General features: G+C 34.2%; 2 protein-coding genes across 2 annotated transcripts; both read right to left on the minus strand.

Moving 5' to 3' along the window:
• Positions 1-6,038: 6,038 nt before the first annotated feature.
• Positions 6,039-10,049, minus strand: LOC113706612 (receptor kinase-like protein Xa21). Its single transcript, XM_027228541.2, has 3 exons — positions 7,201-10,049; positions 6,526-6,938; positions 6,039-6,304 (listed from the first exon to the last, which is right to left on the minus strand). The coding sequence occupies exons 1-2, from the start codon at positions 10,043-10,045 to the stop codon at positions 6,535-6,537; spliced, it is 3,249 nt and encodes a 1,082-aa protein (XP_027084342.2). The 5' UTR covers positions 10,046-10,049; the 3' UTR covers positions 6,039-6,304; positions 6,526-6,534.
• Positions 10,050-19,687: 9,638 nt separating this feature from the next.
• LOC113705351 (receptor kinase-like protein Xa21) lies at positions 19,688-21,754 on the minus strand. The gene is made up of 2 exons (XM_027227173.2): positions 20,569-21,754; positions 19,688-20,097 (listed from the first exon to the last, which is right to left on the minus strand). The coding sequence occupies exons 1-2, from the start codon at positions 21,284-21,286 to the stop codon at positions 19,691-19,693; spliced, it is 1,125 nt and encodes a 374-aa protein (XP_027082974.2). The 5' UTR covers positions 21,287-21,754; the 3' UTR covers positions 19,688-19,690.
• Between the last annotated feature and the right edge of the window lie 475 nt (positions 21,755-22,229).

Below are 22,229 nucleotides of genomic sequence, written 5' to 3' on the forward strand. Positions count from 1 at the left end.
ACCAATTCAATTCTCACCTTAGCAGCGAAACTCAAACATACAACCTTACCTAGGCAACATGTGGTGCCATAGGAAACATCTATTATAAATATCTAGTCTGACGATTTCAGAAACTTGTCATTGGGATCTCTTGCAAAACGTCAGGATGTCCTGTGGTACAAATTGCACTATGTTGAGATGAAATAATGTAGGTGGAAGTTCTAGGTGATGCATTTATATCGCCCTGGCAAGTGAAAATGGTTCTATCTGCGAAAATATCTAAATTGAACTTGGCTACCTCAATGCATGTTTGACATTTCTACCAACTTACAAAAAAAAAAAAAAATCATAACTTCTGCTACATGAATATATTTGTTAGGTCTGATTTCAGAAAATTGAACAAGAAGAATAATAGTATTCTTTGCAACTCAATAATGACAATAACATAACAAATAAATCAAACAGAGAAATACGAAATTTATGTGATTCGGTTCAATTGACCTACGTTCACGGGCGAAGAGGTAGCAGATTTACTATAATAGAAAGAAATACAAAAGAGAGAATACAAAATCCTAAGAAATAATTTTGAGACTCAAAAGGCACCTAAAACTAAAAACACGAAAGAGTTTAAATAGCACAAATGCCCATAACTTGCTCTATTGGTTTGATACTTAACCAAAACCTCTTTGTGACTGGGACGTGGGTTCCCTAAAACTCTCTTGGAATGATGCATATGGCACTTGGACTGATGCCCTCAACACAATTAGGCTCATTTAAGTGCACTATATTTGTAACTACCAAGAGGAGATATTTTTTTTTTGTAAACTTTCAATATGGGATACAAAAACAAATTCAACAAATCTCCACCTTGCCATGTATCCAACATCGACAAATAGCAAATAAGTTCCACATTTTTCATAAAAGTCCCAACAGATCTCAACAAACCACCAAAATTCCAACAGACCCCAACGAGCCACCAATGAATCAAGATGCAAAAAATTCAACAGGTCCTAACGGATCAAAACTCACAAGAGGTTCAACAAATCCCAATGGGTTAAAAATCATGAATATAATCTTGCTCCACCTTCTTTTCAAAACCCTCAACGAGTTCCAACGGGTCAAATAATTCTTCTTCAAAACTCAACTGAACTCCAACGGAGAGTTTTTTTTCACTCTCTATAGCACAAAATCAATATCCTAGAATTGATATTGAAGAACCCAAAACCTGAAACCAGAAGTTCTGATACTAATTTGTTAGGTCTGGTTCCAAAAAATTAACTAATGAAAATAATATGATATTTAGTAACTCAATAATGACAATATATAACAAATAAATCAAATAGAGAAACACAAAATTTACGTGGTTCGGTCCAATTGATCTACGTCCACGGGCAAAAGGGTAGTAAATTTACTATAATAGAAAGACAGTACAAAAGAGAGAGTACAAAATCTTAAAAAATAATTTCGAGACCTAAAGGGCACCTAAAATTGAAAATATAAAAGAGTTTAAATAGCACTAAATGTTTAATGGTCCAAAGATCTATGATTTGCTCTTTTGGTTTGATGCCTAACCAAAACCTCTCTGTGACTGGGATGTGGGTCCAAAAACTCTCTTGAACTAGTACATATAGCACTTGGGTTGGTGCCCTTAATACAATTAGACTCACTTAAGTGCATTATATTTATAACCACCAACAGGAGATATTTCTTTATAAACTTTTAATGTGGGATATAAAGACAAACTCAACAATATTAGGTGATATTCTCAATCAATGACTTTAAAACCATCACGTCAGACTAGCAATCTGACTTTTTGAAGGTAGTCAAACTGGAAATTTCATCACATAAGCTACTACATCTTTTGAAAACCAAGAAAACTATGGATGTTAGACTTTTTGCTCAATTGGAGGACATCCATACATTAAGATTACTGTTTTTGAAATGCTCATTTATTTTGTTCTCAAATGAGAGCAGTATAAGAGGTAGAATGATTAACAATTATGCTGTTAGTTTAACACAAGATGAAGAATGCTGGTTTTCTCCATGTCTTAGTACACATTTATAAAGTTCAATATGAGTCTTTGCTCAAGAATTGTACAGTTTAACTCTCAATCAATAAAAATCTATCATTTCAATAATAATAGAAAAAAAAGACTAGCAATCTGACTCAATGACTTCACGCAAGGCAAGTGCCTCACAGCCACTGGAATACTCTCCTTTGAAACACATGATTAAAAGAGTTTAGATTTTGCTAAAGTTTTATAGGATTTCTGTAATTAATGAAAGAGTACTACTTCGCTGATTTTTTCCTCTCTTTTATTTTTTAATCAAAATTTGATTTTTTGAAATTCTTATTTTGAAGCAAATAATAAATTTTACTAACAAAAACTTAAAGATGTCCATTCTCTAATTTCTGATTATGGAGAAAATATATAGATTTTTTTGCATAATTAGTTAATTATAAATCAATATTAGTTATTCTCTAATTTAACAAAAAATCCGTATTCTATTTTCCTTTAATTGGACAACACTAAGTCAACTACCCATTGTTTTATAATCACACATTCACATTTTGGACATTTTTTGTTTTTTTTTCTCGAATCGATATTTGCTTATTAGGTTTTTTTTTTTCTTTGCCTTTTTAAAGGTAATCCATTGTTGGTGTATTTCCTTTACCACTGTCAATTACAACAGTTAAAATTAAATCACATGTTCAAATTCAATTTTAAAAAAGGGAAGCAAAAATTTCTCCATTATTTTCAGATTTAAATTTCTCTAATGGGTATTTGCTTATTAGTTTCTCAAATCTACAATTTCTCCATTATTATCGAATCTAAATTTGTCTTTGGATTTGAACCAGTTTTAATTAGATCTGACTATCAAAAGATTTGCGCAAATGTGTGGGATTACAATGATTCATCCGAATGCAAGATATATAGAAGCACCAATATTATCTTTATTTATATTGATTTCCTAGATCTATTGTATCTATTAATTTCAGATCTAAATGTATCCGTGTTATGTTTGTTTAATTTATTTTCTATCATTAGTGCAGATTTATTGAATGAAATGATCTTTTTTTATATATAAAAAATGTATACTACTAAAATGGATTCAAAAAAATAATGTACAAAAACATAATAAATTTTTTCATTAATTAAAAATTGTGTGGAACAATCAACAACGTTTAACTAAATTCGAGCTACATTTATATTGTATATCTATGGCATCACGCCATAAAAGAAAGAATCAACTTTTTATGCACTGATAGTATAACAATTTTTTTTACAAATGTGTATCACATATACATGATTTAAACTTCAAATTTGAATTCATGTTATGTGACATATTCTAAAACTACTAGTGTAAAACAAATTACATACTGATAATGTATAAAATAGTTATCCTAAAAGAAAATGCAAACCAAAGGAAACCATCACGTCAGGCTAGCCGTTTGAGGCTATGACTTCGTGCAGCCTCAGAGCCAATAGACTCTCTTTTGAAACACATACATCAAAAAGGTTTATAATGCAAAATGATGAATTATCTTTAAAGATTACTGGATTTCTATAAATTAATGGAAGAGTAATATTAGTAGGGAGAAGTTTATCAAGTTTGTCCTGTGGTTTTTGACATTTTCTCTTGGGTCCCTTGTAGTTTTGAATATTATATCTACTCTCCTAATTTTCATTTTCAATGTAACAATGTCAGCCCTTACCTATAAAATATTAATATGAAGTGCTACAATTTATTTTCATTTCCAAATTACCATTATAAGGCGTATAGGTAATTGATGTAACTAACTCAACAAAAAAAAAAACTTGAAAATGCACCAAAATAGTTAAAAGAAATTTATAACGAAAAATCATGTATGGCAGGCTAAAAGAGTTAAATAGGTTGTAACAAACAATAGAGGGAAATGATATCAAATTGTTGATGTTTGAAATACGTAGGTTTGCAAGAAATTGAAATAGAAAATTTAAGTTTAAAAGGGCTTGAAATTTCAAAACAAAAAAGGGAGCAAAATATATTCCATTAGCAGTGATGTAGCAGTTTGTGAAAATGAACGTCTTAATCATTAATATCTTAAGGTCATCTTATTTCCTTTTTATTGTATTTTCCAAAGTCCTTCAATTGAGTTTAGTTGACTTTATGAGTATACAAGGGTAATTTGCAAAAGAAATGCCTTTTAGCAAAGTGAAATTGTAAAAAAACCTCAAGGAAGGCTTCTGAAATTATCCCTTATTGGTATTACAAGTAATAAAATGGCATTTCTGTAATTGATTGAAGACTGTGAATATTAGTTACGAGATAACCAACAAGTCTGGTTATAAATTATAATGCACTGTTATGGATGCTGAAACTGTCCTATGTACATTACATTACTTCTTATTCATTTGGAGGAAAGGATCATGATCTGAAACGAAGCCAAGTGCTAGAAGATGGCTGTGAAATGGGAAGCACGGTTAGTTGCGGGGCAAATCTTTCTTCAATTGAGTTAAATCAGCGTTCGACAAAGTCAATTTCTGTAAGCATCATATGATGCCGAATGTCCTAATCGAGTACATTACATGAATTTGTGGCAAGATTAATCTGAAACTGCTTTCTTTGGAGTAGCAACATTTGTAGCAATATATAATTAATTCATTTGTAGCAATATATAATTAATTTTTTTTCCCCTGCAGAAAAATGACATGCCTGTAATCGTAGACTCTGAGGGTGTAGGAGACATGGCGCCCTTTTTTTTTTTTTTTTTGGAAAGGGACATGACACCTTGTGCTTTCCAGATTCAACACAAAGATATTGGAAGTTGATGTAATTGATACACAAGTACATAAAAGTGCAGAAATTTGTATTGCGCAAATTTCATTAAGAAAGTGAGGTTGAAGATAATGATCTTGAGGCGTATTTGATATTATGCTTAAGATGTTATTTGTTCCAACTATATAAAGTATTTGCTACAAGTTATAGCAAATTATCTATAAAATATAATAAGATTTAGAGAAACTTGATAGCAAATTTCAAGTATTCTTTTACAAAAAAAAAAAAAAAAAGATCAAGATTTTTTTTAATTTGCCAATGCTTGTCATTTTTATAGGAAAAGACATAACTCAACAGTCACAAATTAATCAGCCACAATCTCCGACGTTTACGGGCATTAAGAGATAGCAATTAATTTTCAAAAATGTTTCAGAAATTTTTTTCAGCTTTTAAGAAGAATCCACAAACAGATCCACTTCCCATAGCCGCGGGTCCCATCGCAAATCCACCGTGTTGACTAACCTTTTGTTTAGATATGTCTAAAAATTTTTACTTTCTTCGTTTCAACATGTCTTATTTCTATTTTGTTTCACAACCTATTCCAAGTATTTCTATTTAGGGATTAATAAATATACAGACCTTACTAAATCAAACAAGTATTTTGACACATTCCTTAAATTTCTTTTACTGGTGAACCCTTAATTATAACTCAAATAGGATCTTAAGCCCCACCTTATTGGCCAGACTTTGTGATATTGTGATGGAATGGACACATGGGCTCCAAAAGAAATTTGGGTTTATGACATTTACGTACCATGAATTGATACCTTACCCAATTTGTCCTTCTCCCGAAATTTGACCCTAAGTTGGGCTGCCAGGGCCAGAGAACGCGACTTGCACATAGATAAATTGTTCGGTCAAAAATCCTTTTCCCTTCTGAGATTTTTTTGTTGGCAGTTCCTCCAATTATTTAATATTTTATCTTTTTTTTTAATTTCTCCTTCCTCTTCACTTCCTTCTTTAACTTTTCTTTTAACCCGATATTGCCTAGATTACTTACTAGGCCCTACTAACATTTTACGTTCAAAATCATCAAGATATGGCATAAAAGTATGAGCCCCACCATGGCTAGATCCTTAGTTTTAAGGGGCAAGGTGACTTAATTGAGCAATATATGGATATGGTAATAAGGGAACATATGAATTTATTGTACAATTGATCCTTACCTTTTATCCCCTTATGTTGTTCCCATTGTAACTGAAATTTCATATGGTAACAAAATCAAAATTCAAAGAAAGTGGGAGCAAGACTATGCATTGTAAGTATAATGCATTGCATATTATTCAAGCACTAGATCCAAGCATAATATGGAAGCATTAAGATGTTCAAGTAGAATTGAACCAATTTACTGCCTCCCAGAACATCTAATTCTTAAAAAGAAAGACTACAGGAATATGTTTGAATCATCCATTTATTTTTATTTTCAAATAAAAAGCCAAAGGTGTCTTCTTCATTAGCTCTCCCAATGAACAACTTCAGCTTGGAGATTCAGAACTGTAAGCAGCTGCAAATCAAGAATTCATGCATTAGAATGAGAAGCCATCTTTTTCCATGGTAGTGAGCACAACACGCAGCTTTTGCTTTTGTTTTTTTTTTTTGGACTGGAATAGATTTTGAATGGTAGAACGAGTTAGCTTGCAAACTTATGTCAAGAATAAAATTCTTTACCTAATATAGAAAAAAATGGACTTCAACTTGTGGGCTGTATTAAATTCTTGAGTATACCTGTAGATATTAAGCTTCAAAATTTTCTTGATGCACCCTGACACCAAGGAAAACATCCTTAATGAGATGTAATTTTCTGACAACTTCATTCATATGCATCCTGTCATTTGGTAATCTTGCAGAGCACTTAAGTCCAATTTTCAGCAGGGAAATAATGCAATCAATCTCTCTTCCACCATTAATGGTTTCCCCTCCAGGAGTCATATTTCTGTTTTCATCTCCTTCAAGAAGAAGCAACGAGTCCACGATCTCAGAAACTTGTTCATGCAAAGCCCCATTAACATAGTTATGCAGATCAAGGTCACCCACGAATATATCATCTGTTGGCCTCCTTCCTGTAATCATCTCTAGCAAAAGAATGCCGTAGCTGTAGACATCCCCTTGAGTTGATGCCACAAGACCCATTCCATACTCTGAGATTTTGTTTCTAGACATGTCATTATTGGGTGGTAAAAGAAAAACTATATAAAAAATATAAGTGATTAAAATTAATCAAATGTTAGATTGGGGCACAATGGACCTTCTTTTATAACTAAGTGACTTAACTAAAATTAGCTACTATGCATCAGTGATTAGAGATCTCATATTAATTATAATAAAAAAATTAAAAAGAATTAAATGTCCCAAAAGTTCTATATTTCTGTGCACCAAAAAAAGGTTGTAACTGATAATTACCTGGAGCTGCATAACCGATTGATCCTTTTATGGCAATAGTACTGCTGGTTCTTTGCTCGGAAGAAGTGTTGACGGGTTTTGGGAGAAGCCTTGCCAATCCAAAATCACCCACATGAGCAACGAGATCATTGTCAAGAAGAATGTTACTTGGTTTTAGATCACAGTGAACAATCTCAGCTTCGCAGTGGTTCTGAAGATACTGCAATGCTGAAGCTACATCAATTGCAATGTTCAGCTTCTGAGAAAGATTAAGACTTCTTGAGCTTGTTGCCTGATCAGTTGTCTCTGAAGGATGCAGCCACAGGTCCAGATTTCCATTTTCCATGAACTCATAGATTAGAGCTTTGAATTCATCACCCTTGGAATCAATACTAGAGCAATAACTCACGATAGAAACGAGGTTTCTATGGCGAATGTTTCGCAATGTTTTGCACTCGGCCTTAAAACTTTTGGAAGCGCCATTCTTTCGAAGATCGAGAACTTTAATTGCTACAAGCTTGTTGCCATGTTTTTCTAGCCTTCCTTTGTAGACAGATCCAAAATTTCCTGAACCAATTAAGTTTTCTGGTGAAAATCCAGAAGTTGCACGAAGAAGTTCATGGTAAGAAAGCCGCAAGAGCTCATCGATTCTTGGGGGCATGCTAGAGAATCCTGCCACCATTCTTCTTTCTCCTTTATGATATACCAAGAAATATAACAACATTGCACCGAGAACCAGAAGCGCTGTTGGTAAAACAATGGACAGCAATATGATAACCTTCAGCTTTCCTCTGTTTTTCCCCTTAATCACTGGGCAAGGTGGGAACTCCAATTCTGGAATGCCTCCACAGAGTTTGTTGTTGCCAGTCAATGATATTTGACTTGCATTACTGAAAATTCCAGTGTTTGGTATCTTGCCCTCGATGTCGTTGTAGGAAAGGTTTAAGTAGCTCAAAGAGTGAAGCTTCTCAAGTTCTCTGGGTATTGGACCGGTCAAGTTATTACTTGAAAGGTCTAATTGCTGGATGCTCTTCCAAGAAGCCAAATTTGGTGGAATTGGTCCTTGGAAAAAATTGGCTTCCATATAAAGATTCTCCAGATCTGAACAGTCAGCAAGTGAGATGGGTATAGCTCCAGCAAGTTGGTTGTGGGAAACCGAGAAATTCACCAAATGTACAAGCTTTCCAACTTCAGGAGGCAGAGAACCAGTGAAAGAATTTTCACTTAATACCATAGCAATCAGTGATGAGTGCGTCTGCAGAAAATGTGGTGATATAATTCCAGTGAAGTTGTTTTGAGATATATCCAGATATTGCAAATTTTGACAGTTCATAAGAACATTGTCAAATATATAGCACCCTTCAAACTGGTTAAATGATAAGTCCAGATAGAATAGATTGGTGTTGTTGCATAGGGTAGAGGCTATCTGTCCTGAAAATTGATTATTGTCAAAACGCAATCCTTGCAAATTTGGTAACTTGCCAAAATCTCTTGGAATAATCCCTGAAAAAGAGTTCAATTCAAGGCCAAGTTGAATTAGGTTGACAAAGTTTCCAAATCCTTGTGGAATGGTTCCTGACAGTTGGTTTGCTCCCACGAACAATTCAGTGAGTTGATTTGAGAGATTGGCCATGATTTTAGGTACATTACCTCCAAGTTTATTGGCACTCAAGGAAAGAATTCTTAGATTACTGCAGTTGGTCAGTGATGCAATAAAATCCAAGTCTCCTGTAGAATTATTGCCGAAGAGATTATCACTAAGAGATAAAAAATTAAGTTGTGTCAGATCTCCTAAATTAGTTGGAATTTGGCCGGCAAACTTATTGCTGGAAAGATCAAGTTCCTCAAGCCCAGAAGCATTGGTGATTGAAGTTGGAAAGTTTCCATAGAACTTGTTTCCCCCAAGAAGTAATTCTTCCAGATTTGGTAGGGTGAGACCTATGTTGGTTGGGAGATTGCCATGAAAGGAATTGTCCGCCACTGAAATGGCAGTAATGGCTGAACTATTAAAGATAGAGGCAGGGATTATACCAGAGAGTTTATTTTCTGCTGCTGCAAAAAAAGATAACCCTTTTAAGAGCCCCATTTCCATGGGCAAATTTCCCTCCAGATTGTTATAGCCAAAATCGAGTTGAGTCAGCCATGATAAGTTACCAATGGAGGAGGGAATCTCTCCTGTCAAATTGTTTGTGTAAAGAAAAAAATTTTCAAGCTTCTTCAAATTGCTCAGCTGATCAATCGGAATTTTCCCTTCTAGCTTGTTGTCATGTAGGCTAATAGTTACCAACTCTGAGCAGTAGCTCAGGTTTGCTGGGATTTTTCCACTGATTGCGTTACTTGTCAGGTTCAAGACTCTTAGCCTGAGAAGGCGACCAAATTCTTGGGGAATCCCACCATGGAATTGATTCTCCCCAAGTTGGATGAACCTCATGAAGCTTAGATTTCCGACCTGAGGAGATATAGTTCCAGACAACTGCTTATGCCTTAGAGTCAAGGCCATGACCCTTTGATGTCGGGCACTGCATGTGACTCCTTCCCAGTGACAATGGTGCTGTGAGTGGTTCCAGGACTTTAGCACTCCAGACGGATCATCGTATATCTGATTCTTGAATTCAAGCAGAGCAAGACGATCGGTCTCATTTTGAAATTGTTTAGAAGCTGAAACATGGCTTACTGAAAGGTTCATGGCAACTGAGAGGAGGAGAAAAATGCCCACTAATGTTGATGAGCGAAATCCCCACATGGTATTTGGAATTTCGATGAGCAGTGAAGGCAAAGATGGATTAATTTGCAACAAATTGGTGATAGAATGATAAAAGTTTCTGCGGAATGGGAACAATGTTTTGGCTGTTATAGAATCTTGCATGTAGCCCACACAATTGGAACTAATGGGACTTAATTTTCTAGGTATATTCTTGGAGCTAAACCTCGTTGTCAGAACTTAATAGAGAAATGGTCAGTAAGCTTCCACCAACTTGCAATTTACGCATATCGACCAACTTGCAATACTTTTCAAAGCTGGGATTAATGTGATCATCTACCAGAGATGATGATTAACAGGAAGCCTGAATTTGTGTGGAGTACTTGATCTTCCCAATTAACACAAATCACAAGAATCTTGATATTATTAGGTGATGTTCCCAATTTTCCCCCTTTTTATGTTGTTTTAATGCCATTTTCTCAAAAAAAATTTAATTTTTTTTAAAAAGAAGGGATTTTTTTAATGTTATAATTTTTAGTTTTTTCTTTTTTTATGTTGACTTAATGTCATATGTGTAGGGTGAATTCTTATTTTATGATGGAAAAAAAAAAGAATTCTACAACAAGGGCGATTGTTGGAGTTGTTTCTACAAATGAGGGTCTTCGCATTCTGAGAATGCGAGCTCATTGAGCTCGCATTTCACGAATGCGAGCTCCAATGTGAGCTCGCCGAATGCGAGCTGTGTTTGGAAAAAAAAAAAAAAAGGCTTGAGACTTGGGGCTACTGACTATCTTGTGAAGCCATTACACACAAAGGAGCTCTCAGAATTGTGGATGCATATGAAGAACAGGTGCATTATTTGTGTTATATGTTATCATACTTAATTGGTATAGAAGCGTTCTTTTCAAGAATATAAGTTTGAAATCTTTCTTTTTTTTTTTGGGTTTTATTTCTTCTTTGCAAGAATCAAGATCCTAAAGGTGTCTAAAATATGCTGCAATATTTGCACTCTGACAGGAGGAGTGAAGTTCTACAGGGATGCTGTTCAAAGATTAAGCAGATCAACATATAATCACAGGATGAAAAACATGCCGAAGTTACTTTTTCACAGCTCTATTACTTGTGAAATAATCGTCATCTTAATTATTGCAACAAATATAAAGATCTATCCACAATAACTTTAACTTATGTAGTAATGATTGTATTGATTACTTCAGCCTCCAGAATACAAAAACTTTCACTGCCATGCGGACTTTGATGTTTTAGTCCTGGTGATGTTTTGGCCTTAGGTTGAATACAACAATCATTTAGGCGTCTCGAGTCAATTTGTAATATAAAGCATTCTGTAAGCAACTTCTGGGCTCTACTGAGCTCGCATTCCAGAAATGCGAGCTCTGCTGAGAGAGCTCGCATTCGTGAAATGCGAAGACCCTCCGACGGATTCTCTCGCCAAAATCAGCCCTTTTGTAGAATTTTTTTAAAATTCATCACAAAGTTAGAAATTTCTCCATATGTGCATGTAGGGAAAAAAAATTAAAGTAATGTTCCAATGCTATCCCTAAAATCTATATCAGATTGTCATTTTAGAATGTGTGATAGACAAGAAAAAGTTTTTTTAAAAAAATAAAAAAAAGAAACATGAGAGATGAAACAATTTTGGTGGTCCCAAGATTTTTAATGAAAGGGAAAATTACTTGGTGAAGACTATCATTTATGGTCCGCAGCTGGGAAAATGGTTATTGGTCCTTTACGTATCACCGTCTATCAATTTGGAAAAAAGGGTTTTACGAATGATGACAAACATGAATTTGAAAATCAGATCACAGATGTATAGCGTTTCTGTCGAGTTTGCTCTTTTTGCTTTTTTTTTTTTTTTTTCAAGAAATCCACCTTGGGATGGCGGAGATTTTGCATGTAATCCTTCCAGTTTGCTGAGAAATAAATGAAAATAAAAGCCGAATTTTCCAAATTACATTTCAATCTTCTCGGTGACCAGGGGCCTTGGCTTAGCAACGAGACCAAGTCCTGATCACTTGTTCACGCTGCTATTTCTTCTACCTGTGCATTTACTTATCTATTTATGTTTTCTTGTCGTACATTTTTCTTATTTTTTCCTTTTAATTGAACAATAAAGTCCATGAAGCCAAGTAAAATTAATTACGAAGTTCTTTTCATTTTCTATTTTTGTTGTTCATCAATAAAGAGAGGGTCAGTTTTAGTCAAAATCCTACTGTTTTAAATCTTGAAAGATGCATTAATTATCCACTAAATCATAAGCTCATTCTCATTTAGCAAACAACTCCCCATTCAGCGGTAAACTCAAAGCAGAAATTTTTCCAAGTAACATATCACTGTTAGACAGGTTTTTCTTCAGAATTTTGATGTATTTTTAAAAAAGGTTATGACTCTTTTCCCCGATGATGATATGATAATAATAATAATGGTAATAACCCCAATGAAGCCAAACATAAGCCCCGTTTGATAAGTGAGTTTTTTGGGAGTTTGTAAAAAATTTTACTGTAATTTACTGTAGAATTTGTAAAAAAACTTTTTGAAGTATGTAAAAATTTCTTTAAGAAAAGAAAACCTTTCCTCTTTTTTCCCCTTTTTCTCTGCTTCTTCTCCCCCACGCCAAGTCAATATTTTTGTGGTTAACCATTTTGTACTTGCACTGCTGGATCATCTTTCTTCCTCATGCACAAATTTTTTCTCATTAAGATGGTAACAAGATGTACTGTTGATGAATCATTTTCAGGTACAGAAGATCCTTAGCCACGGAACGTCTATTCATTGTTATTGACAAAGTGATCATGAGTTAAAAGCTACTCAGCAGTTCAGATTAGATAAATTCAACGTATTTCATGCACTCAAGTCAATATTTTTGTGGTTAACCATTTTGTACTTGCACTTGGTGTGCAACTTGATTTCTGGTTAACGTTCCTCATTTGATTGCTAGATTCTAGATCAGGACCATGGTTTTCAAGCAATATGGTCTGTTGGGGAAATGAGAGAAATATTTTTTGAATAATTATTCTTGACTAACATCCGAAATTGTTGATCATATAATAAAGGGTTAATCACAAAAACTTCCCTCAAGGTTTAACTAGTTTTGCACTTTATGCTCTAACGTTATTTGTTCCTCATTTTTGTTCCTCATTTTATCAGTAAATCATTAGTCAACTCCAACATTGCGTAACCAAAATGTCAAAAAGATATTGATACCCTTAAGAGTTAATTGCAGTAAATCCCCTTAAGGTATAGTTATTTTGACCTTCACCCTCTAATATCATCTTTCTGTTAATTTGTCTACTTGTCCCTAAAATCATTAGTCAATTCTAATATTTTGTACCACTCAAAACAAATAATGTCTAAAAAAAAAGTTACTCAAAAAATAGTCTCCACTTCACTGAAAAACTTGTTAGAAAGGATCAAATAGTTGCTGTTGACTTACTTTTTAAGTCTATAATTTTAAGCTTGTATTTTAGTACATTGCATGTCTTTTCTGCAAGGATTAGAAGACTTGAGTCTGTTGGTGTAAATACCACGAAGATGAACAAAGAAAGAAAAGGTTTCAAATATAAACAAACTAATGGATAATCCACCCACCTTCTTAATTTTAGGAATTTTCATGTTTGTATTTATCGTTTAAAAATGTCGTGATTTGAAGTGACTTCTTTGTAGGTGGACTCTATTTTGACAGAGTTGATATTTTTATTATTTCATTTTACTTTATTTTTTTGTTCCTTGCGTACCCTAAGCATTATTTCAACAAGGCACTGGATTTTGTTGAAATAAATTACACTCTAACAAATACTTTGGGATGACATTATTGTCCGTTTTGCTTTGTTTTGGTCTTTTGCCTTTCTTTCTACTTCAGTTAAGAATCTCAATGTGTATGTATGGGAGAAGTGAGAAAGAAATTTCTCTATCCACAATTTTTGAACATACAGAAAATATTCAATTAGAGTGGCCCTCTTAGACTTTTCTCAAAGTTTTTTCTAACCCCTCATTTACTTCGTCAATATTAACCAATCCGAATACTCTCACAATTTCTATATTCGTGGCCCACAATTTGTTATTCTTTCATGTCTATGACAGTGAGTCTGCTAAATGACTTGTCCACTTCACTCAACGACTTGTTAGGAAGGACCAAACAATTCCTATTGACCTGAAAAGTAACTTGGCAAGCTACTGAACAAATTTTCGCAAGTTTCTTACACGAGAAGTGATAATCACCTGTTATCGTATCATTGGTCTTTCGCCTCGCCCCTGTAGTATAAGAAATTGTTTTTCTGTATAAAAGATATGTTAAAAAAATAGGAATTTCTATATAAAAGTCACAATAAAGATTAGGGTGTGAATATTTTTCTTTAGGAAAGATATTACTATAAAAAGTTTTAATTTGATGTTTAAAAGTTAAGGACATAAGTGTCTAACACATGTATAAAGTGTGAATTTAGCATGAAAGGGCTGTGAATTTGAGTTCTTCCTAAAATGAATTGAGTTAATTGAGAGGATAATAGTTTAGACTTGTTAACACTCTAAATTATCTAACACTCATGATATATTTAGAGGAAAAATCCAATACTAAATGACAATGATTTAATCAACAGAAACAAATTAATAGATAACTCATCTCTTTAATTTTAGAAATTTCCGTGTTTGTATCTATTATTTAAGAATGTCATAATTTAGAATCGATTTTTGTAGGTGGACTCTAAAAAATGCAAGAGTTGGTACTTTTGTTATTTCATTTTATATAATTTTGTTGTTCCTTGCATGCCATGAGCATGACTTGAACAAGGCATTGGATTTCGGAGTAAATTCTTAAATTGTGATGAAAAAAAAAGTTTTTCTACAAGGGGGTAATTTTTTAAGTTAATTCGAGGATTATGATCTTCGCATTTGTGAAATGCAAGCAAATGCAAAGGTCAATCTCTCAGGAAAAAAGGAAAAATAGCTGGCATTTGGCAAATGCGAGCTGAGTTACCTTGCATTTGTCGAATGCGAGGTACGCAATCCGAACACAAAGCCCTCCCAATTACGCATTCAAATCTGTCTCACTCTCTCTTCACTCTCTCCATCCAGCTCACTCCTCATTGAGGTACTTTTGTTATTTCATTTTATTTAATTTTGTTGTTCCTTGCATGCCATGCGCATGACTTGAACAAGGCACTGGATTTTGTTGAAGTAAATTACGCTCTGACAAATACTTTGGGATGACATTGTCCGTTTTGCTTTGTTTTGGTCTTTCGCCTCCCTTTCTACTTCAGCTAAGAATCTCAATCAATGTGTTTGGATTGAGATAATTTAAAACAAAATAATTTACTTCATAAATTTCAATCATCTTTTTATCTTTTCAATCACCTTTTTATCTCACATACATTATATCATAAAAAGTGTTATAGTAATTATCTCAAATAAATTATCCAAATAAACTCTTATCCAAACAAATTGTCTGGGAGAAGCAGCGAAAAAATTTCTCTACCACACACGAAGATTATTCAATTTGTAGACCCTCAACGCCTAAAAAAAGTTAAAACTCTCGAAACTAGAGACACTTTCTTAGACTTTTCTCAAAGTATTTCTAGCGTCTCATTTAGGTCGTCAATATTTCTAAATACTCTCCCAATTTCTATATTCGAAAACTACAAGTTATTATTGTTTCATGTCTACAACAGTCAGTCAGTCAGTCTACTACATGACTTGTCCACTTCATCCAACCACTTGGTAGGAAGGACCAAACAGTTGCTGTTGACTTACTTTCTAAGTCTATAATTTTAAACTCGCATTTTAGTACCCTGCATCATGTCTACTCTGCAAGGACCGGAAGACTTTAGTCTCCTCGTATAAATACTAGGGAGATGGACAAAGATAGAAAAGGTTTCAAATCATAAATTACAGTTCTGAAAAAAAAAATCATAAATTACAGTAACCACTTTTCTTTAAGCTATACTTGTTCACTATTAATATCTGTTGCAAATAATAAATATCTTTCGAGATAAGACAAAATTTGTTTGTCTATAATATTGATAGGGCGTCGAGCCTATGCAATAATAATAATAATAACCTAAATACCACTAAAATCAGTCAATAATTAATCCTAGATACTGGAGCAGGGACTCTAGGTGTGCAATGGGTTACTTGATTTACCCTGTTCCCGAAGAGTTTGCTTAATCCGATTTACTAGAATTAATTAGTTGACAAAAATTACTGAATAGTAGACAGTGGCAAGTAGGGTCGTCTCCTCAGGAACTGGGGATATTTGTCTCTTTTAAATTCCAATTGGTAAGGGGGGATTTCACCGGAATGAAACTAAAAACAATTAAACAATTCAACTAAAAATGAATAATTAACTGGCACGAATATAGCAGGAAGTAAATCAAGAATAAATAAATTCTAGCTAAGGATACAACTACTCAGACACAGTCCATTTATCCGATCATTGATGCAAGAGAGGTTCACTTAATTTATTAATAGGCTAGTTATAGTCGCCGATGAACTCTAACAACCAATTTTTCCTTAATTTATTGATAACCAAGGTACGACCATTGATCACCCCTAACCAGAAAATACTCCTAGGTACGACCGTAGGAATTAATTTCCCAATTGCATTAATAACTAGAAAAACCTATCCCTAATCAATAACACGCTACGAGGGTTATTTAAATTAAATTGCACGTTCCCCTAATGTGTAAACATATCAGTTGCCACTAATATTAATCAATCAAATACGGATTTAATTGACTAAATTTGCACGAGATTAATAAATCACATTGAACATCGGGCCCTTGACATCCAATTAATAAAATAATCCCATCAAAATTCAAGCAGACAACGTGCAAATATTAATAAATTGAGGAACGCGTGAAAACTAATTAGATCTCACAGATTTTTGGGACTGCACTGTCGAGTTGACCCTTGACTAGATGGAAGGCTTAGCCACGCCGCATAAATAAATCTCTACGCAAATTAATGGATTCCAAAGACATTGCGTTTTTTACTAGAAAGCAAGGAATCAAAGATGTTTTTCCTGTCGAACACCTGGCGTGTGTTAAAGGCCAGTCAGAAGAAAGAAAACTAAAAACAATGCTAAAGGCTAAAACTTCAGCCGCCTGTACGTTTCTTCTTGTCTATTTAAGAGCCAAAAGAAAGAAACTAATCTAATCTTCAGTGGTCCCCACCCAACTGGTAGTCAAAGCTACCCAAAAGAAAAGCCTGCCGAATTGCTTATTGTTTCAAGTCTTGTACGTTTCTTTCTTTGAAGAGCTAAAATGACTAAATATCTTTCACTAGTTTTGTGGTTCCTACCGATCCAAGGGCCCAAGGATTGGAGCCCTTAAAAGTCTCCATTTTGTCCAGAAAATCCCTCCTTTTTGGTAGTTTTCTGCTTCATTCCCTGAAATTAAGTCCAGATATCAAATATAAATGGATATCAACAATTAACACAATATTTGGCAGGGATAAAAGGGAAAATTAATAATAAAATTACTAACAAATGATACCCTATCAAATATACACTAATATAACGGACTAATTAGAACAACAAAGCGTATTTTAAAATGTGAAGAATGATTTTCTGCAGTAAATCAATCCTTTACGTGATGTTGCACAGCTAGAATTGTTATGATTCAGGAATTGTATCTTATAGTCAATGATCAAAAAAATTTTCAAAGTTTTGTTTCATGTGAATAGGTATTTACATAAGAAGCGCAAGTGATATGATCAGAAACATTGTCTAAAGTTGAGGCATCATTTGGTGGTAAAATTTTAATGAATTTTAACCGTTAACAAGGATCTGACCGTAAGTCCAAACTCCAAAGTCAGATCAAATCAAAAGAAACTTCTCAATTCTCAAAAGTGAGTTCGGTCCTTGGATCTGGCTCGAAGCAAATCATATCCGGCGTCAAATTTAGTAAGGAAAATTTTCCTTACTTCTCAGAATAGGATCCGACCTCGAGATCTGATTTGAAGCAAATGCCAGATCTTTGAGTAGATCTAATTTTCTTGCTATCTCATTCATAGGCACCCGAATTGGGCTAAAAAGAGATGGTTTGCTGTGAGTTTACAGAGGAACTCTGTTTCTTTGTCTTCCATGGATAATCTATGGAGAGATTAACAGTTATTGATGCATACATACAGCTTCGGTAACAACTAGGTTTCCGTCCAAAAAGGATCGCCGGAGCGGAGTTCCCTTGGATTCGACCTAACTTTCACTATCATACTATAAAAATTTCTTATTTGTGATGTGGAATTAGTATTATTTTTTGGAGGTTTCGACAAGCGTCCATAGTGACTAGAAGATTTTCTAGGGCATGTTTGGGTTTGGGTCGCTTATTGAAAAGTACTTATATAATAGAACTTTTAATAAAAGTACTTATTAACTACTTAAATACTTTTAAATATATTGTTTGGAGACATAATTCAATAAATACTTATTGTATTGAATAATGTATAATTTAAAAATTTTTAAAAGTTTTTATCTCTTTATTTAGTTCATAATATAGGATAAGATGATTAAATTTGATGTTTTATTTTTTAAATCACAAAAGCTACTCTAAAAGTACAAAATTTTAGATTTTACTAAAAGTGTTTTTAATACCAAGAGCTCTGCTCCTAGTTTTATGAGATAATGTTTACCAAACACTTTAAAAGTATTTTTAGAACATAAAAGTACTTCTTTTACCAAAAGCACCGCAATCCCAAACGGGGCCTAGTTGCCGTTGTTGGCATGTCTTGCTTTTTCTTTATAAACATACGAAGTGATTGTGTAGGTGATGATTCATATGATATCATGCCCTCTGATATTAAATGAAGTCGTTTGCCTTTTTTATTCCTTGGTCAGTCAGCATTTGAATTTTTTCCTTTGTTTTCAGTTAAGAGTTGTGTTGAGCTTTAAGATTAACTTGTGAAGAGAATGATAGGAGAATGCATGAAACTTATCTCGAACAAGGTTCATATGCTGACTTGACTTAAAGATTGGACCAAGAATTGGTTGAGTCTGCCTATCACAATTTATTAAAATCCTTGAAAGGTTGACTTGGTTTTTTAGTTTCAAAATTGGCATATTTGTTTTCCAATTACACAAAGAATTGGTCAAACAGCTCTAACACTAGCTTCGTTAACTAGCTTCGTTAAAGTGACAAGTATAGAAAATTACTCCTCACTAATCTGAGATGAAATCAAGTTTCAGACAGTTCTGCAATTTCGTATACTTATGGAGATCCATTTTTTCTCGGAGCAGAGGAATAGATTTGTAAATTAAGCGTTGACTGAAAGTTTCTACATTATGGGACAATATTAAGCATGGAATAAATACGCTTATTGTATGATGTATATTATGGAAGCATAAGATCCAAGCATAGTATGGAAGCATAAAAATGTTCAAGCAGAATTGAGCCAATTGACTACCTTTCAAAACATACAATTCTTGTAAAGAAAGACTAGGAATGTATTTGAATCATCCATTCATTTTTTCAAAGAAAAAGCCTTAGATGTCTTCTTTATCAGTTCATCGAACTAGCAACTTCATCTTGTTTGATTTAGACCAGCAAGCAGCTGCAAATCAAGATTTCAAGCATTAGTACGAGCAGACATCCTTTTCCATGCTAGTGGGCACAACACATATAGTATAACTTTCTCTTGTTTCCGTTTTTTTTTTTTTTTTGGGGTCTACAATGGATTCTGAATGATAGAAACCAGTTAGCTTACAAGACTTCGTCCAAAATAAAAGAACTTATCTAAGATAGAAAAAAAATAATGAACTTCAACTTGTGGGCTGTATTAAATTCTCGAGTATACCTGTGGCTATCAAACTTGAAGATTTTCTTGATGTACCCTCACACCAAGTAAGACATCCTTAATGAGATGTAATTTTCTGACAACTTCATTCATGTGCATCCGATCATTTGGCAATTTTGCAGAGCACATCAGTCCGATTTTTAATAGGGAAATAATGCAATCAATCTCTCTTCCACCATTAATAGTTTCCTCTCCATGAGTAATTCTACTGTTTTCATCTCTTCCTTCAGAAAGAAGCAACGGGTCCACGATCTCGGAGACTTGTTCATGCAAAGCCCTGTTAACATAGTTATGTATATCTAACTCATCCATGAACATATCATCTGTTGGCCTCCTCTTTGTGATCATCTCTAGCAAAAGAATGCCGTAGCTGTAGACATCCCCCGGAGTTGATGCCGCATGACCCAGCCCATACTCTGAATTTTTGTTTCTAGATATATTATTGTTATGTTGTAAAGGAGAAGCTATATATATATATATATATAATCTAAGGAAGTAAATTAAATATAGCTGCTATGTTTAAGTACTAGTTTGTAAATAAGACTTGATTGAAATTGTTAAAATGAATCACTACACATTTTTTCCTTTTCCATATGGACTTCCGAGATTTTCTTGCCTTTTGTTTCAATAATATGTATATTTTTCTTGTTTTATACTATTATTATTTAATATTAGCTTTAATTTGCATTGCAAAGTTATGTTGACCTCTCCTATAACTGTTTAACAGAATTTTATATTCAGGAGGAAGTATAAAAAGTTTAAAAACTCTGATGGAAATTATGATAAAAAAAGAATAATGATAACCCGTGAAAGTGCCAACTTTTAAGTGCCAAACAGTAGTCTGTGCACAATTAAGTAACATTTTAACTGTAAACATTCGTAATTACCTGGAGCTGCGTAACCGATTGACCCTTTTACGGCTATAGAACTGCTGGTTCCCTGCTCGGAAGATCTGTCGTTGGGTTTTGGGAGGAGCCTTGCCAATCCAAAATCACCCACATGGGCAACAAGATCATTGTCAAGAAGAATGTTACTTGGTTTTAGATCACAGTGAACAATCTCTGCTTCGCAGTGGTCGTGAAGATATTGCAATGCTGAAGCCACATCAATTGCAATATTTAGCTTCTGAAGAAGATTAAGACTTCTTAAGCTTGTTGCTTGATCAGCTGTCTCTGCAGGATGCAACCACAAGTCCAGATTCCCATTTTCCAAAAACCCATAGACTAGAGCTTTGAATTCATCACCTTTGGAATCAATACTGGAGCAATAACTCACGATAGACACGAGGTTTCTATGGCGAATGTTTCTCAATGTTTTGCTCTCGGCCTTAAAACTTTTGGAAGCCCCATTCTTTTGAAGATCAAGAACTTTGACTGCTACAAGCTTATTGCCATGTTTTTCTAGTGTGCCTTTGTAGACAGCTCCAAAGTGTCCTGAACCAATTAAGTTTTCTGGAGAAAATCCCGAAGTTGCACGATGAAGTTCATGGTAAGAAATTCGCAAGAGCTTATTCACTCTTGTAGGCATGCTAGAGAATCCGGCCACCAGTCTTCTTTCTCTTTTTCGATATACCAGGAGATATAACAACACTGTACCAAGAACCATAAGCGTTGCCGATAAAACAATGGACAGCAATATGATAACCTTCAGCTTTCCTCAGTTTTTCCCCTTAATCACTGAGCAAGGTGGGAACTCCAATTCCGGAATGCCTCCACAGAGTTTGTTGTTGCCAATCAATGACATTTGACTTGCATTGCTGAAAATCCCTGTGTTTGGTACCTCTCCCTCGATGTCGTTGTAGGAAAGGTTCAAGTACCTCAAATATTGAAGCTTCTCAAGTTCCTTTGGTATTGATCCAGTCAAGTTATTACTTGAAAGGTCTATTTGCTGGATGCTCTTCAAAGAAGCCAAATTTGGTGGAATTGTTCCTTGGAAAAAATTGGCCTGCATGGAAAGATTCGCCAGAATTGAACAATCAGCAAGTGATATGGGTATATCTCCAGCAAATTGGTTGTGGGAAACATTGAAATCCACCAAATGTATAAGCTTTCCAACTTCAGGAGGCAGAGAACCACTAAATGAATTTTCACCTATTTTGATGTACATCAGTGATGAGTGCGTCTGCAAAAATTGTGGTGATATAATTCCAGTGAAGTTGTTATGAGATATATCCAGATATTGCAAATTTTGACATCTCATAAGAACATTGTCAAATATATTGCCCCCTTCAAACTTGTTAAATGATAAGTTCAGATGGTATAGACCTGTGGCATTGCATAGGGTGGAGACTATCTGTCCTGACAACTCATTTTGGTCCAGACGCAATCTTTGCAAATCTTGTAATTTGCCAAAATCTCTTGGAATGACCCCTGTAAGATGGTTTTCTTCAAGGGTAAGGAGATATAGGTTGACAAAATTTCCAAATCCTTCTGGAATAGTTCCTGACAGTTGATTTGTTCCCAGGTACAATTTAGTGAGTTGATTTGATAGATTGCCCATGACTTTTGGTATATTACCTCCAAAATTATTGTAACTCACGGAAATAACG

This window comes from Coffea arabica, chromosome 8c (genome assembly GCF_036785885.1).
Source record: "Coffea arabica cultivar ET-39 chromosome 8c, Coffea Arabica ET-39 HiFi, whole genome shotgun sequence".
In the NCBI taxonomy this organism is placed as follows: Eukaryota; Viridiplantae; Streptophyta; class Magnoliopsida; order Gentianales; family Rubiaceae; genus Coffea; species Coffea arabica.